The sequence below is a fragment of the Ctenopharyngodon idella genome, chromosome 7, assembly GCF_019924925.1.
Source record: "Ctenopharyngodon idella isolate HZGC_01 chromosome 7, HZGC01, whole genome shotgun sequence".
NCBI classification, from domain to species: Eukaryota; Metazoa; Chordata; class Actinopteri; order Cypriniformes; family Xenocyprididae; genus Ctenopharyngodon; species Ctenopharyngodon idella.
In genome coordinates, this window is record NC_067226.1 from 3541348 (window position 1) to 3560226 (window position 18879).

Here is an 18879-nt window from a genome sequence, read left to right on the forward strand (position 1 = left end):
TATAGGCCAGTAAATGCAACACTTAGGTTTATACTGTATGTAATATATTTATAAAACATGTGGGGTTCTTTCTGTCGGCCTAAGGGGTCCTTGGCCTGAAAAAGGTCACCAATTTCGATACTTGTGCGAACACCTGTGCACCAGCTCTTTTGTATATGCAAAGCACATTTACTCAAATTCAGCTGTGTATGTACAGTATCTATTTAAGTTGCAAAAACCAAGGGGAGCAAAGCATGCACTGAGTCAACAGAACAGCAGCACTCACCGTGTTCGGACGCATTTGGAGTGAGTGAGTGAGTGAGTGAGAGAGAGAGGCACTGAGGCAGGCACAGGGAGAGAGAAGAGAGAGGTCGATCATGATTGGGTGATGGTTTAGGGGGTTGGCATACCTCGCTGCTCCTTACTGGGGGATGGGGATGGGGATGGGAATTCTGGGAGGGGCTTCATAGTGACCTCATACTTCATATATTGTAAGTCTGAACCGGCATTACCTAAAAATTCAGCCTTTAATCTAACCGCATTGCAACGAAAGCTTACATCTATTCAGCATCTGTCAATCTGACCTCTCTATTCTTCACGGGTCCGACGCACGACGTAGAGGTAAGTGAGATGATCCACTGTGTCCGATAGAAAGGATTTTGCTCGTGCAGCCTATGCATGGCAAGGGCTCGACGAGGTCGAACAATCATTGTACTTGGATTTTCACGTCTTCAAATTGTCATGAGCATCACGCATTTGCTGTATTGTCCTTCTCACCCTTTTTCAAGTCTCACGGCCATTTTGCACGGCCCAAATTAATACTTATTAGAGCCGACAAGGCAATGAATGAAATGTAAAGAGAATTCGCCGGAAACCCCCCAGTATAGGTTTTGTTATATGTTGGCATTCATGTCGAGTAGCCTATTTTCGTTTGGTCTCTCTGTGCGTGCGACGTTTTTCAATTTATGCCGGTACGGTATTTGTGGAAAATGGAAATTTTTATCGAATAATCCAGTTATAATAGTAACAATGGAACTGTTTCGTAAATAGAGGATAGGAATTCCTGTCCTCCCTGCTTGACATGTCAAAACGTTATGCACAATGCACAAAAATATATATTTATTTATATTAGAATTTACTGGCGATTTATTTTAAATTCTAACTAAACATTATATGAATGTGTATACGGTAAGTATTGCACAATTAGAGTCAGATCTATTAGTAAGATTTTGTGTTAGATCATTGCTTTAATTTCTGTTTCGAGTGGGGGCGGGGCGAATCAATAGGGCTCGGATTGCAGGGATGCTGAGAATACGTTACGGCTTTGGCTTTAAAGATGCTGAATGCACCCATCGTGAAAGATATCATTATATATCTGTCGTATTTATATAATATTTATAGAAATGTTAATTGCTGACTAATTGTAAATCCGCGACGTTCATGTTCACTGCAGTCAAATGTAGGCCGATTCTTGATTTTTGATTAACCGATGCAATGTGCTTTTGTCCTTCTGTTCGTGTTTTGTAGTTCTTGTTGGTGTGAAGTCGGCAGGCTCATATCATAGTTATTTTCCACTGGCACGTGAATGCCCATGCTGACGCACCATACCTACAGTGTATACATGACATAACCGCGAAAAGTAGGAGAGACATATGGCATGCCCTATTATTAATGGACATGGTGTGCAGGCAAGCTGCTGCAGTGGTGCAAGGCATGTACCAGTGTGTCATGCTTGGCCCATTTTATGATACTTCTTTTAGTTTTTGATGTTGCTCCAAATACCGCAATACTGCATTTAATGAGCACAATTTAAGTTAATTGCATACACACACTTCTGTGCCTTGAAGAAGAGAGGTATGTGGTTCTGATGGTCTAAATTTGACTGAACGCATTTTTATCTGTCAAGAATAATGTTCCAAGCATGCAAATTGTTTTTGTTCATTATAATGTTGTCAAGAATGACTGATGAATAAAGTCATAATTCACCCACAAATGAAAATTCTGTCATTCTTTACTCACCCTCATGTTGTTCCAAATCCATTATGTTGTATTGTTGTTATTTTTTCCTATGGAACGTAATGAATACTTTTATTTAAAGAATCTTTACACAGGTGTTTTCCATCCATTTATAGTGACCATGGGTGTCATGCTCCAAAAAAGGACAAAACCCTACCATAAAAATAGTTCATATGCCTTGTGTCATATGATAGCTTTGTGTGTGGTTACCCCTAACCCTCGGCACGTTGCACAAGGTTTGTCAAGTCAAAAAGACGTTGGTTCTTCTAACATGTCTTGTAAGAGTATGCAATGCGGCAGTTCAAAAAAGCAGGATGGAATGAGATTTAAGAAGTAAAATCCCAAAACATTTCTGTCCCTCGCACAAATAAATCCAATGACTCTGAATATAGCGAAGGAGTAATAAGGACGGTTGTTTTTAAGTTCTTTTTGGAGTTTGACACTATTTGGTTACTATGAACTGGCAATGTATAAAAAAGAACTGTGTGAAAATTCTTCTGAATTACTCCTTTTGTATTCCACTGAACAAAAGAACACATAAGGAACTACATGAGGGAGAATAAATTGTGACAAAATGTTTGTTTTTGGGTGAACTATTCTGTTAAATTAGGTTCTCCTCTGTACTCTCAGAATGCTGTCATGCACCTTTATCTTCAAGTATTCATACAGAGCTTGCTGTGTTGACTCCACTTTGTTATCATGTTCCCCATGTGACAGGACAGAGCTTGCCACTGACCTAAATGTGTGCTCCATATTAAGATATTGACAGTTTAAATGTCAGTTACGCCAAAATGCGTAAAACTTATTTAATAGTACATCATGCTTTGGTGGATTCGTATTTAACACTCATTTCTAAATCTATATATTACACATTTTTCTTGCTGAATTGTTTTGCAGGGATTTAAAATGTCAATGTTATGAAAGGGACACTATTTTTCAAGGTTATCCTCTGTGCTCCCATAATCTCGTCTAATGAATTTATATAAATAAATAGATGGGAGGGGAAGCTGCAGAATGCAATGTTTTGTCCATAAAGATAGATTGAGATGTCCTTGAAACAGAAGGGGGAGAGGACATAGAAGGATACAGGAATTTAAAGGACAGAAGAGATTAAATTAATTAATTGCTATCGTATATGCATGCATGAGAATGGATGATGAATAGTTTACCGAATACCATTATAATATTTTTTGTTTACGTTATGTATGATGCTCAGATGAATCTATGATGTTCTTATTTAAAGCAAAGGGCTGGTAAACAGAATCAATATGTTTTCTTTGAATAGGATTTTATCTGTTCAGATTATGTAAATGTGCCACAATAAGCTTGTAGAGAGAACATAGACATGCTGTACTGTTCTTTGTAAATTACACTTTCATTTAAGTCCTTATGACCTTCTCAGTATGCCGACCTCCTTTTGGCTTTGATGATGAATTTTCATTTTCATAAATTACATGAACATATCTTCCATTTTTCCCTCACTTTCCCCCCCAATTCATTTATACATTTTTTACATTTGACCTAATTGTGATTAATGAATGAAAACAAAACTGTAATTAATAGACAGACACATCTTTGTATTTTTGGTCATTTCTATACCATGACTGATATATTTTATTAATATGCTGTTGAGATGCAAAACATATTAAGGACCTATTAAGGTCCAAACATGTGACTTTTTTTCATTTTCAGCTTTAGCAGTGTTTGCCTGACTTGATAAAACTGACAAAGGTACTAAACATACAGTAGTAGTGAAATCATAAGTCTACAATGGGTACAATCTCAATCAAACTGAACCTGTTAGAAGCTCAAAGAAGCCCATTATTTGGCATTGTCGAACACTACATCATACTAGTATGCATCAAATCATTGTCTTTGTTAAAGGTTGTAGGGGCATCTATCTGTACAACTGTGTAGTGTGCAATAAACTCATTAGAGTCTACTTGACCATAGCAGTATCACACCTTAAATAGAAAGTGAGAGCAGGGGTTAACTAGGTTAGTAGTGTTAATTTAAGTAAGTAGTCCTTTAACAGACACTTATTCAAAGTAAAGGACAGTACATTTATTAAAAAGATAATCCCCTGGAATAAGCAGCGTTAAGTATTTTGCTACAGCCCATCCAATCACTTCTTGCAATGTTTGAACTTAGAACCTTTTGACATTACCAACCCAGTTCTATATCCACAGCACTGGACCCTGTGAAATTTCTCACACAGTATGCTGGTAGCAACAACAACGTCATAGTTCTCAGGGAATGCATGAATTGATAAAATGTATACTCTGAATACAATGTAAGTAGCTTTGGATAAAGGTATAAACGACTGAAAACAAAGGGCAGATTCAAATATTCTGCTCAGTGTCTCTGAAGAAGTGTTGTTATCTGTGCAGTCAGATTCCAGTACTCCATGGAGCAGTCAATTGTAAAACATACAGAGAGCTTTATTAGTTGACTATATTTACATAGTCTTCCTCAACCTGGTCCTCATGATTACTCAACAATGTGGTTGTTTTCTTGACTTCATACTTTATACCCAAGCATGTTTAAAGCATGTTTTCGCTTCTTGATGTTATACTGTTTCACATTCATCCTCTCCTTCAATGTGATGTAATTGTAATAACTCCGCCTAAGGCAAATTTAAAGTCTATCCCATGGAGAGATGACAAGCGCTGTGATATAACAGCAGAGAAGGACCTATTTGCAATTATATAACACATCTCATTGAAAGATGTCATGCCCACTATCTATATATTCACAGACACTAATTAAAACATTGGTGCTAAAGTCCATAGATAAGTTAAGTTTAATCTTCAAAAGAACTAAATAAAAAAAATCACAATTGTTTGCAACTCATTAACGGACCCGTTATGCAGCCTCAAAGATTCCACTAACCTGATGGAATTTGCTAATTGGTGTTTTGATATTTTGTTCTCTTATTGAGATAAATTAATTTGGGGTTAATAAGGGTTACCAGACATAGACCGAGCATGAGTTAGGTTAGGGAATCTAGGGAAACACATTGATTCGGCCCAATGGAAATATCAGACATCTGTCCAGTTTAAACGAACTATATCCCATTACAAATTGAAGGGCAAATGAAAGACTAAGAGAGACAGTCACATGGAAATTTGGAAATCGAATATTGCATAGCAATTGGCTAGTGAACCATGAATGAATGGTTTTTGTCAGCCTCAAAAAATGCTGCCCAATAGATGTTTGCCAAACCCAAATAAGCTTTCGAACATGAAGGGTTTTCCCATTACAGTAGTGCATCAATGGAAAAGTACCAGGGCTTTCTCAACCGGTAAGGGCCCAAGGGGGTGCAAACAATGTTTGCTCTGTGACTTGTTCGCAGTGTTTCTCACACTGCACGGATTTTCTGCCTTTCAATCCCCGACACTCACTACCCATATATGCGTGCCTGCACACATCTGCCTACCCATCCGCTCTACCTTCCCCTGGATGTCTCGCGCCATTATTTTACAAGTCCTTTCAAAAAATGTGTTTATTTTCCACTGGGAACCAGGGCAATGCTGCTCAGTGAGAATTAAAAAAAGGATTAAGGGTTCTGGCAATAGGAGGTGGACATGTCTGTGTATGTGTGTTGGCCGATGGGCGGCTGTCTCACATTTGGGCACGGTTACAAGTTGCCGCTATTGATGCCAACCTGCTGGCGTGTTGGCACGGGAAGATAAACACTGCGACATGAAGCACAAACCTTGCACTGTACTGAGCTGATAAGGACCCTCACATGAATTGTTTTGTAAAGTTCAATCTTGACATCCTTGAAACAAAAAAATTTGCAAAGGGACAATATGTTCACATAGAACCTCTTTTTGGGTCACAGATCATAACGTGATGCTCAAGTTGAAATCTTATTGTAAATCTCTTTCCATGATTGACTGTGTCTACAGTTCTAAGGATGAAGATTGAAAATGGCCTGCCTTGCTCTCAGCTCCCTGAGGCCCCTCCTCAGACCGGCCTGCAGTTTACAGTGGCGACAGAAGAGGACTTTGATGATATCATGGCCATGAGCAAGGATATCTATGGTGGCCTGGATTATCTGCCCTCCCGCTATCAAGCGTGGCTGCAAGAGAGCAACCGCACTGTCATTTTGGCTCGCAAGCAAGGCAAAGTGGTAAGAAAGTGGATATGGAGGGATTTTTTGCAGTGCATGTTCCACCCTCATTCCTTCAAAGGAATAGTTCACCCAAAATGAACATAATTTATCCATTTCCATGCCATTCTAAGCCTATATGACTTTCTTTTTGGGGAGGAAACATGTAAGGAACATACTGCATAATTTGGCCCAAAAATTATATTGCAATTATTTTGTCATGTATTGCATTTTGAATTGAGATACGATAAATATTTAATCTCAAATGAAAAATCACATTCTAGCTGCTGCTAAAACATTCAGGCAAAAGTAATAACAACAAGTAATAACAATAATAATTTGTTAACTTTGAATTTATAATTAAAATTAATTATGAATAATAAATTATAATAAATCATTTTTATATTTATATAAAAATAAAGAAAAAATATATTACTATTGTAATAATACAACTGTATTGTAAAATAATATTTTATATAATTTATATTTTAATATATTTTATTATTAATTTCTTTCATTTTAAAGGATTAGTTCACTTCTGAATGAAAATTTCCTGATAATTTACTCACACCAATGTCATCCAAGATGTTCATGTCTTTCTTTCTTCAGTCGAAAAGAAATTAAGGGTTTTGAGGAAAACATTCCAGTATTTTTCTACATATAGTGGACTTCAGTGGGGTTCACTGGGTTGAAGGTCCAAATTGCAAATTTCATTGCAGCTTCAAAGGGCTCTACGCAATCTCAGACAAGGAATAAGGGTCTTATCTAGCGAAACGATCTGTCATTTTCTAAAAAAAAAAAAAAAAAAAGTATATACTTTTTAACCACAAATGCTCATCTTGCACTAGCTCTGTGATCCGCATGCATGACGTAATCACATTACAAAGGTCATGCGTGACATAGGCGGAAGTACCGATCCAGTGTCTACAAAGCGAACGTGCAAAGATTAAGCTAAATGCCCTTTACAAAAAAAAAAAAAAAAAGGTAAAACAATGACAATTTTGAAGTTGGAGGAGAAAATTTGATTTCTCAAGTTTTTCGCCCTAACACGGTACTTCCGCCTACGTTACGCGTGACCTTTGTGTGGTGCATCGCAGAGCAGTGCAAGATGTGCATTTGTGGTTAAAAAGTATAGAAAGTCTTCTAAAGCCAAACAGTAATATTTAAGTTTTTTTTTAAAGGTACACTATGTAAATTTTAGCCCTCTAGCAGTTAAAAAACAAAACTGCATGCAGTTTTTCAGAAGAACATTGTTTTGATTGTACTTTGGCTCTGTGTGACTGTGCGGATGAATATGGTTTCTCATAACTAAAAAAAGAGAGTGATTATCCTACTGCTCATAAAACATTCACTACTAGGATTAAGAGATATAACCAGTTTAGATGGAAAGAATCTCAAGCTGACTAGCTAAAGATGTTACTTTACCCATTAATAGACACAGTACTTCCTTGAAAATAAATTCCAGCAGAGCTACAGCAATCTACAATTAAATGATAATAGATAATGCTTTACAGTGAACTCTGAGAGCTACATATGGCAATTTATCTGTTCAATAAAATACCTTACTCACCTGTTGAGTAATAAAACTCCATCTCTGCATCACTTTTACAACATTTCAAATCCTTCAGTTCTTGCCATATCCGAAAAGCGAAGCAAATGTTGATTCTCGTTTTTTTTATTACGAGCTCTGTCATTATGTTCTCTTTTTGCCATCAGACTCAGCTTTTTTCTTAAACGGGTGATTCCCCAGAGGTTCGAGATTTATGCCACTCACACACCATACATGCATTGAAGTAGCCAGAGCAACTTTTCCTTATTTACGAAAAATGACGAGACACGCACAGGCGTCGAGATCCATCCCGCCCTGTCTATAATATAAACACTCATAATAGGCGTACCATCGTGAATTAGGGTAAGACAATCATGATTTAAATTCTGTTAATTTTTAGTTACATAGTGTACCTTTAAATGTATTTATTCACTGAAAATTAAACAGCTTGACAGACCTAGCCCCATTCACTTTGGAAAACACTGATCAAGACATTCAAAATATACCTTTTGTGTTCCATGAATGAAAGAAAGTCATGTAGGTTTAGAACAAAATGAAGGTGAGTAAATTATGACACGTAAACTCTCCCTTTCCTCTACTGTAGATATAACTTAGGTCTGCTTTTTATGCAACTACATTTTCCAGATTGCGCTGGAGTCGGTGTGTGTTATTGATGATGGCGAGACAATGCTAGTGGAAGGGCTTCGTGTTGCCCCACAGGAGAGGGGGAAAGGTGTGGCAGGGGTACTTCTTCGGTTTTGCTCTCAATTGGTTAAGTCCAGGTACCCTGACGTTAAAGTCAGCAGATTGACAAGAGATGACCAACTGGGACCAAAAGACTTCCAGAAATACCGGCTCATCACCAAACAGGTAAGAACCATTTACATTCAAATACAAACATTTTGTTCAGGTAAGGTTTTATCTTGAATAAAACCAGCTAAAGCCACATTGTCTCCATTCTATCACCAAATTCAAACGTGAAGGGAATCCTCCTGGTGCGCTTCCATGCTGAAGACATAAAATTACGCCTTGCTGATCTTGGGCCTAATATCACCAGCTCTTCTTAAGCGATGTTCTGATGCAGGGTGTCCTTCCCAATGCCACCATCGTTCAAGATTGGCAGCCCTTCAAGCCTCTGTCTAGCAACATGGACATCCTGCTGAAGAAGGACATTGATTGGATGGTTGATGATGCCAGACGCCCAACCATGGCCAGCTTGTGCACCTTCCCGTTCCGTGTGCCAATCGGTGATGACTGGTACTACCTCAACATCGACATGTTTGGTAAAGACCTGACGCTGGCCATACAACAGCTGTTGTGCCACCTGAGGTGCCACACTGGCACTCTGAAGGGTTACGTCATGTGCCAGGTGTTCCTGGAGCCCGCGCTGTGGAAGCCGATGGCCGATTTCTTTAGGGAGACCCTTAAAGTGGAGTTGGTGAAAGAGTACACAGAGCAGTGTGTGGTGGAGTCTGATGTTGTTTAGTCAAGGAGCCTCAGAAACACCTTCCCTTAAAAATTAGACACCAAACTTACAAAATAAGAGGAAACATCTCCTTCAAATATGGCACCTAAAATATCTTCTTTAAAAGGGACAACAAAAAAACTTCAGTTCTATTCCGCTTAAATGAAAATGCGCTCATAGGATTTAATTTATTTTAACAGCAATTAATTAATTAAAATAAAATGCATGTAAGTGAACAAACTAGAATAAATGTGGTAGATGCTTGTTTAGGTTACTTAATTTATTTCCATATGCAGTACTGTAAACAGTGGCGCTGACAGGACAGGGACTGGAAAAGAGGGAGCAGTTTCAGATTATATATAAGTAGGGACCCAAATTGTTCCAGGCCCTTTCATTTCTGTTGGCATCGCTGACAGTGAAAGCATATTTACTCATGCTGAGTTGAAAAGAAAACTGCACAATCTTTAGGGCACTTTATGATAAAAAAAGGGGATCTCACTTTAGAGTCTGTTGCTTTTTCAGAATGTGGCACTGTAGCTGCTAGAGTATTTAGAGGGAAAACAACAACCACAACGTTTCTTTTTTTAAAAGGGAGTTTATGATACCCATATGCAAATCGAAATGGTCTTTAGAGGCAGTTTTAATTAACCTGAAATGACTAACATTACCACATTGGGAAAATGTAATCTCAGACTGATATGCTCCTCGAAAAATTGTCTTTAATAATATTTCCTCTAAAAGTACTTTGCAGTGCTTTAAACCCGGCATCAAATTATAAACGTCTGGCTGAGAACTTGCTTATACATTTAGATTACAGTCTCAAGTTTTTGCTTTAAGTACTTGAATCTAAAATTATGTTCTATCAGTATTTGTACCTAACTGTAGATTCAAAGTGCAATTTCAATAATACACTGGAAGGAATATTGCTAGAAGTACATTCAGGTAGATATGATTAATAACTAATAATGAAGCAGACATGTAAAATTGTTTTTTTTTTTTTTATTATTCATATTTTATTTCTAAAATAAATGTAAACTGACTGGATCACATTTAAATACAAAATGCAGAAAATATAACTAGGGATATATACCGTATATATACACAAATGTTTGTATAAATGTTCTTTCTTAAATAGTTCATTTAAAACCATTTAGTTATAATTAATTGGAGACATCGCTATGTAGTGATTTTATTACATAATACATATGATTCAGAAGAAACGTGATCTTAAGGGAAGTTCTCCAAATTCAGTGCTCCAATGAACAGAAGAAGAAAAAAACATCACCTCTGAAAATCTTCGTCTGACTCAGGTGATTCACCCATGGAATCAGGAAAACAAAACCTCATATTCTGGACAATTGGAAACCTGAGCAAGACAAGTGACAGTCGCTCATCTCTATGAAGAGTTTAATTTTTTTTTTGACAGACATACACAATTTATCCGATGGAAAAGAATGAATGAAATCACCAGTGCTCCTTTTTAATAATGCAGAAGATAAGGACACATCATCTCCTTCTATTGGCCTTGTCTTGGAAGAAAGTGAAGTGAAATATTTCCAACACAGATAAAGACAAACAGAAAAAAGCCTTCAGACATCCTCAAAACCATATTTAGTTCCTTTGCCCCAAACCCAGATTGGAGCATGCTTTTTCCCTGAAGCACTGTGCCAGAATGAGAGACACACAGCCCACACTAGCAAATGCATCGCTGTTTGTTTCTCGAACAGCTAATTTTCTGGTACTAATTGGAAGGTTAAATGAAACAAAAGTTCTATTAATTTATATCTTAATATATATAAATATATAAATATAATATAACTTACAGTTTAAGTCCTCACAGAGTCCACTCCCAATTTTTCAGACAGATCTGAAACTCAGTCTGTCTCCACTAAACTAAAACCCTGAATTTCTTTACTCTTGTTACTAATAATGTGTCTGGCTTGACTTGATTTGGTGGACTTATTTTGTATCCTTGTATGAACTCTCAACATCCACTGAAGAAAAGGAGGCCTCCTCTCCTCCATTTGGACAGCTGCATGTGGAACTTGTATTGCGGTCAGTATACAGGCAGCCTTTTTTGGTTATGAAAGTTAAGGCATTTTGAAGATTATTAACTGTAATTCAAATGAAAGTTTATTGCATTTGTATAGGTGTACATATATATACATTTATATGTTTGTTTGGGGGTGATTTGAAAGGGAATCTTTGTTCAAATTCTTTCATGGCTGAAATCTTGAAATCCTTCATGTCTGCTATGTGCTTTCAGAGAAAATGGTCAAACTCAGTTTCAAAATATATAGTCGAGAAGCACAAGGTACATTAATGCTTCAGTTTCCCATGGAAATTACATTTGCTCAACTCAAAACAGTGTATATTGGCCTTTAAAAAGCTACAAATCATGTTAGAGTCAAGCATCCTTGATATGCTATTTTTAACTGGCCTTTTTCTCCTCTCCAAAGCACTCGTCATATTTAGACATGATGGATTAGAGACCCAAAATGTGTACGGCTTGTGTTTTCTGTTGTACATAGTGCAGTGCATTTAGATTTAATTGTTATGTATTATGTCAGTTTACCTTAGCGGTAGAGGGTTCGGTCACTAGCCTCTATATTTAGCTGTTACTTTCTTTTGTCACTTTTATATGTGAGACGTTTGGTAATCCAGTAATCACATAAGAATATTTCTCTCTTTTGTTGTTGTTTTTATCTTTCAGCTCCATTTTTTTTTCTTTCAGCACTTTTGATGTCTAATTGCCTTTCCAAGTATTTGTGAATCGTGCAGGAGCTTGTAACTCTATATTTTACACAGGTCCTGGTGTCAGGTCCGTGAGACTATAAAAGGTTAGAGGCATGTGACCACCTGATGGTGAAGAGATGTAAAGGATACGTTGCCCCTTGTTTTGCTGGCACGCGTGGAGTGAACTTTAAACCCATTTCTTTCAATTATAAAGTGGCTTTTCACTTTCTTTTTCTGGAATGGAAAAATAAGACAGGTTGCATAGGGAGGTGAGAGATGAAGCCGGGGCTATGCTAGGAATAGGTGGTGAGGAGATGACGTGATCCAGATCATGTTACCACTCTAAAAATGAGTAAACATTCATTTTGTATTGTGCAGATGGCCAACGACTAGGGAGGGACATATTCTAGGAAATTTTTTTGAATCATTTTTAGCAAGAGAAGCGATCAGGCTTTGTGTTCGTAATTAGCGGCAACTGACTATTTAGGATAGACCACCCTGACCAGGATATCTGGTTTTTCCCAAGTCACTCAGCACTAAAGTAATACCTCGAAGGCTAAGACATACGAAAGCAAATATATACACAGGCACTTGTTACCTGTATGAATGTGGGCCAGTTAGAGTTTCAGGGCTCGTCTCCGAGTAAGTGAAACCGGATACCGAAAGTGTCATCTTGCGTAGAACAAGGGTTCGCCCCAGACTCCCTTTACCTTCCACCTGATCCCCGTCAGCTTGACACATGGAAAGAGTGAGCAGGAGAGGTTAAAAAAGAAGGCTCGAGGCTTCCAGCCTTGTCATACAAATGCACTGTCCTTTGCCACACTGCTCAGTACCTATGTTAGTTGTTTATTTCACAACGGCGTCTTTTGTTTTTCATTTTCCTGACTGCTTTGTAATGTTTATGAAGGGCTTTACGTGTATTAGAATCAGCTGTGTATTGTATGTTTTGTGAACGAAAACGAGAGGAAAACCACCAGGGAGATTTTGTTTTTATTCCAAGTCACTATTCAAAACTGAAAACTTAACTGAAAGCCTTATCCAGGTGATATCAGTTGAATTGCTGATTTGCACTATCAGAGCTTCAACTCTGCTTCTCCCTTTGTTGTTTTCCATAGAAAAAAAAAACATATACTGTGTCTATACACAGATGCTTCTGAAATGGCTAAATCACACAGGTATTTTCACCTGTGGTGCACTAAGCTATTTTGTTACATTTAATCTACAAATCTCATGCAGTATTTGGAGGTAAAATGCAACTAGATCCCAATGCAAATTGTATTTTATCTCATGCCATGTCAGAATCATCCAACTCCGATTGGATTGACCATTCATCTAGCTGTTCTGATGTGCTGCACTTTATACTGTAGATATGTAGATATTCCAAAGCACAGTGGGGATCTTCATTAAACATCAGTGTGTGTTGCTGTAACAGTCATGGTCATTCAGTGGATCACACTATATTTTTTTGTAATTGAGGAGCGTAGGCCTATCTGCATACCGTTTTTAAATTCAAGGATATTTTTATTAGTGTGCTCCTCACTTGATAGGCTATCTTTAGAAGTAATAAAGCTCCTACTTAATGACCATGGTCTGAATAAACCACACTGTACCTGTCTGAAACCGCTGATGGACATATTTACCACTATCGGCAAAACAGGGACCATGATTTCTACAGACCTCAAGAAGGTGGTGGTTTGAATGTCCATGTCATCCATTCTCTTGATGCAGCAGTGGCTGTTGAGTTTGTTTTCACGCAAGTCTTCCCATTAGCCCTAGATACAAACTGGGTGTCATGTTTTGTGTGTTTGTGCAATTGGAATATACATATGATGGGAAACTAATGCTCATGGATGAGATTTCTCAAAAGAAAAAGAAAAAAGAACTCATGGCCAGCTGTCAATCAAGAGGGTGAATACAGTTTTAATGCCGTAAAGGCATTTTGATTATATGATAATTGTTTTCCTTTTTTTAAAGATTTTTTTATCACCCAATATGACTGCTTATTCTCAAGCAGTGATGTGACAACTAATGGAAAAATATTTTAGTATTTTGTTACCTGTCTTGTTTCTTTTTTTCAGAGATTGTGAGAGATGCAGAACTATTTTAAATACAGTAATTTTTTAAAAACCTTATAATCCATGAGAGGTTTTTGAAATGTGCATGTTGTGTGAGTGGATGGGGACGGGCTTTACAATGAGCATGTGACTAGATTTACACTGAGCACAACGACCCTGTACAAATAAAATGACATTTAGAAACTGTCAAATTGGAATCGATGACAACGGACAAATTAATGGTGGAAGTTTAGACAGGGTATTTAAAAATGGCAAGGGTAAACCTGTTTCTTTTCTTTTCTTTTCTTTTCTTCTCTTTTTTTAGCCATGATATACATTTTTACAAATGATAGCCTATACTTCGGTAATTGTATAAAAGAATTTAAAAATCTGATCACTGATCATTTTTTTCTGCTCTTTTTTGCTTGTGGTATTTTATTGTAATTGTATGCATCTCTATATACCTATTTCTTTGTACACTTAACAAATAACTTAGCTTAAATATTTTAATATACAATATTTAAAAAATGTATCCAAATCTAGAAACTGTCACTTCTTAAAATCAACATCATTAAATCATAAAATCATTAAAGTAGAGGTCATAATGTGTGACCTGTAGACAGTGGTTTATCTAATATATATATATATATATATATATATATATTTGTTTTGCTATTTTATGTTACTTTTATTTGTAGGTTTTTTTTTTTTTTTTTTTCTTTTCTTTTTTTTTTAAATGACAAAGATTTACAGGTCTAGACCAATGTTAAATCAACTACTAATCCTGGCTGGTACACTTGTTATTAAGAAATTATTTGCAAAATTAATTTGATTCCCTATTCTTTTAATTTAATTAATTTAACTTACATCCCCTATTCTTTTAATTTAATTCATTTAACTATAACAAGAGTTTAAATTTGCCTTTAGTAAATGTTACTAAATGTACCAACGAATATTAGTAGGAAATTGTAAATGGATGGATGATCCAGAATGATCATCCAGGACGACCCAGAAGCAGGTTAAAGTGTGACTATAGGCAGATGGTATGACGTAACTTTACTTAAAGTAACTGATATGCCAATGGCCATGAAACTAGTCAATGTGCTCTATCATATATTGTTACATTAAATGACAATGAAATGTGTATGTTTATTATGTATAGGACACATTTACTGCACGTAAGTTTTTGTTGACCTCTAACATTGAACAGTATGTAAATTTATGTAAAAATCTAGATAACCTCTAAGGTCCGAGCTTTGTCTCTGCTGTCAAGTGTGATGAGTAATCCTATTTACAATATCCCAAAGATCACATGTTGAATGCAGTAGAAAACCAGATGAACCCAATGAAAACACAACTGTCATGTTTCCATATTCTGCCATTTAAAAAAAGCCCCAAACCATAAGATCAATACAGTCTTTGACAAGAACCCAAATGTTGAAATTCTGTATATTTTCCATTGAAATCCTACATATTGGAATTTTTGGAGCTCAGTTTTTATGACTGCAATATGTGATTGAAAACAAACAGTGACACTGCAGTCTTTCTGAGTTTCTTGGTTAATGTCACCCCTTTGTTGTGTTCTTGTATTACTTTACCTTGTACATAATCATTTAATATTTTTAACATTTTAACTAGTGTTTATGTTGTCAGAGTGTTTGTCATTACCATTGTAACACCGTAACCGTAATGAGCTCTATCTTTAATGGCAACAGATGTAATGCAGTAATACCTTTGCAAAATATGGCAGATAACAAATGGCTTTATATGAAGACTTGTGACTAATATTGTTGATCAAATGCATTTGTAAAAGGACTGGTGAGGTTTTAGCCACTTGCTGTAGTTGCAATGCAGTATCAGAATGAACAAAATGTATCTAAATAGCATAGTTTAGATGTTATTCGCTAAGTGATGTTTTGAATTGATGTATTAGATTAAGTGTTTTATTTTCCAAATTGTTAATCAAAACTTAGTGTTAGAGATATTTGTGTGTGTGTTTACCTAACTGTATATTGTGCTATTTAGCAATAAACAAACAAACAAACAAAAAGAAAAAAAAAAAAAAAAAAAAAAAAGAAAAAAAATCCCTAAAACAACCCTTAAACAAACAAGGCATAGAATGAATTCAAAACTGATAAGAAAAGAAAAAACCCACAGAAAGTGAACGTTGTTGCCAGTGTTAAATGGCAGTTATCTTAAAAAGGGAGAGCCACACATTAGGGTTTTTTATATACATAACAATGTGTATTAACAGAAGCTCAGCAGATGCTTTCAAAGTGACCTACAGTACAACAACAGTACACAAATCACATTACAGAGAAATACCAGGACAAGCAGCTGACAATACACAATGCTTGCCAAGCTAGGCCTTAGTCGCCAAGAAGAAACTCTTTACAACTGCAGGTATAATAAAACTTTGCTTACTAATTACTTTAACTTATAGCCAGGATGCTTGGTAAGAGGCATCTAATTATGTTTGTTGTTTGTTAAGCACGTCTAATTTCTTTCGACAAGGATCATGTAGATGTTTTTTTTTTTAATATTTGATGAGCTGTTATGTTATCGATGGACCCAACAGTCAACACTTTGCAAAATGTGTAGTGTTGCACAGTGACAGAATATTAACCATCCCAAAATCTAGTGCTGTGTCTTTGGGCCCACTATTATCCATGAAGACGATTGCATCATTATATTATAGAGAACACATGCACTGCCAGTACATAATGTAAAACATTTTGGCTTGGTAAGCAACAAACATGTATCAACAGCGAAGCATAATATAGCATATGATAAGTGAAACAAAAGCAGTGCTACGACAGTCGAGCAAGGATATATATACACACACATATATCGGGCAATGACAAATGGAGAATGTGAGAAGCTTCTTTGCTGAACTATGCTGACACGAGGAGCAGCTGTTACTACAGCCTCACATTATTGACCTCTATTTTACTGCTGCACAAGTACAATAGTGTCTTATGGATGAGCATTTCTTAATAAACACACTTAGGAAAATGTGAATGTCTCAAATGTTTGGTAAAAATGGTGGCAGATAGAATATGAGAGGTGGACAGCTGCTAAAGATGGGTTTGAAGAATTAAACCCATGCCACCTGTTCTTGGATTACAATGAACATTTCAGAAATTCATTGCACTCCAATTCAGATAAGTAAATCAGAGGCTAGATTAAATAAAATGAGTCTAGAGTTTGACATCACAACTCAATCAATTAATTCTTGGTATTTTTGGGCTTACCCTACTTGGTTGCTTTTGGACGAATGACGTATTTAAGAAGCCAGTAAATAAACAATAAGCAGCATTATTTAATCTCATGATCAATGTTGGCAATTTTATGATGGTGAGAGAGAAGAAAATATATTTGTCTTGCTTTCTGAATTAAGTGTGCCACCCTAAAAAAATCATGAGAGTTGGGATTACAGTGCTGGAAAAACTCTGCTATAGTTGGAATCAGGTTCTGAAATGAATGGGGCAAAAATGACAACAAAATGAACAAAAATGTCCCTCAAATTCAAGATAAGGGACAAATAAGCTCTATTACGACTGCCACGATTAAAGTAAAAAGTGAAATGAATGAAAAGTGTTGATTTCGGCATTACATTTACAGTAGATTTGCTCATGTTGCATCTGATTTTTTTATGCACGGTGTGCAGCGTTGAGCATAATAACAAATCACACGTTTCAGTTTTTGTGTCATGTACATGAGCAGCATGTGTAAATGAACATAAATGCCATGTCAGATGCAGTTTTTATCATACCTTAGTAGTGTAAAGATGGCTTTTGTGGTAACAATTTACAATAAGGTTACATTTGTTAACATTAGTTAACTACAATATGGACTAAGAATGAACAATACTTCTACAGCATTTATTAATCTTAGTTAATGTTAATTTCAACATTTACTAATACATTATTAAAATCAAAGTTTCTTTTGGTTAACATTAGTTAATGCACCTTGAACGAACATGAACAAACAATGAACAGCTGGATTTTTATTAACTAACATTAACCAAGATTATACTTGTAATAAATGCTCATTGATAGTAATGTTAGTTAATAAATTAATGTTCACAAATGAGACCTTAAAGTGTTACCGTCTTTTGTTGATGCTGGAAAAAAAAGATTAGTAACAGTATATGGTATTGTGATTGATTAGATTGAGTGATTGATTGATTGATTGATTGATTGATTGAAGTAACTGGCTAAATTAAATTTTTTGACATAAAAAAAACAACACAGATATATTTAATGAAGTAATTATAAAAATTGCCCCTACAAGGGTAAAAAAAATGCCCTGTAGATCAATTTCTCCTTAAAGGAAAAGTCCATTTCTGACCCTGTTGGAATTATATTGAATGTTTGCTCCAAAACATTAATAAGGTGTTCAAATCAAAATAAAATCATCATATTTAATGATATTATATTGTTGCAAAAATTATGTGATATGAGATGTACTGCATGCACTAAAAATATTAAACCAATCTTGCCCCCCCCCCCCAAAAAAAAATAAGAAGAAGAAGAAAAAAGAGAGCGTGAGAGAGAGACAAGGTCCTTTGTGAGTTATATAATGGCAATGGCCTAGACAGCGTCAGAGTGGAATTTACCCAAACTCTATTTCTTGCTATGCAGAGCTACGGAGGGGGATGGGAGAGCACTGTGTTGCAGTGTAATAAAATGCAGTGAGGTCAGCCTATGTGTTAAAGTGGGGGTGGGCTCAGGGTATGAAACCCCATAGGGATACTGAAAGTAAGACTAGAGTTAAAGGAAGGGGGGGGGGGGGCTGGATCGGACACACAAGCTGGCTTCATCTTTCACCTCAGTACACAAATCAAACACATGCTATTGTATTCCAAGAGACAGAATATAGATAAGCAGGGTGATGGATATGGAGGTACTTAGATTCATTATGTAACACGTCCCCTGTGGATGGTTATAAACAAAGAAAC

General features: G+C 36.2%; 1 protein-coding gene across 1 annotated transcript; it reads left to right on the plus strand.

Annotated features, from left to right (window-relative positions):
• Positions 1–443: 443 nt before the first annotated feature.
• Positions 444–18013, plus strand: nat16 (N-acetyltransferase 16). Its single transcript, XM_051899924.1, is given in 5 exon segments — positions 444–600; positions 5910–6133; positions 8307–8531; positions 8645–8711; positions 8714–18013. Coding segments are annotated over 4 exon segments (942 nt in total). The 5' UTR covers positions 444–600; positions 5910–5917; the 3' UTR covers positions 9148–18013.
• The last annotated feature ends 866 nt before the right edge of the window (positions 18014–18879 follow it).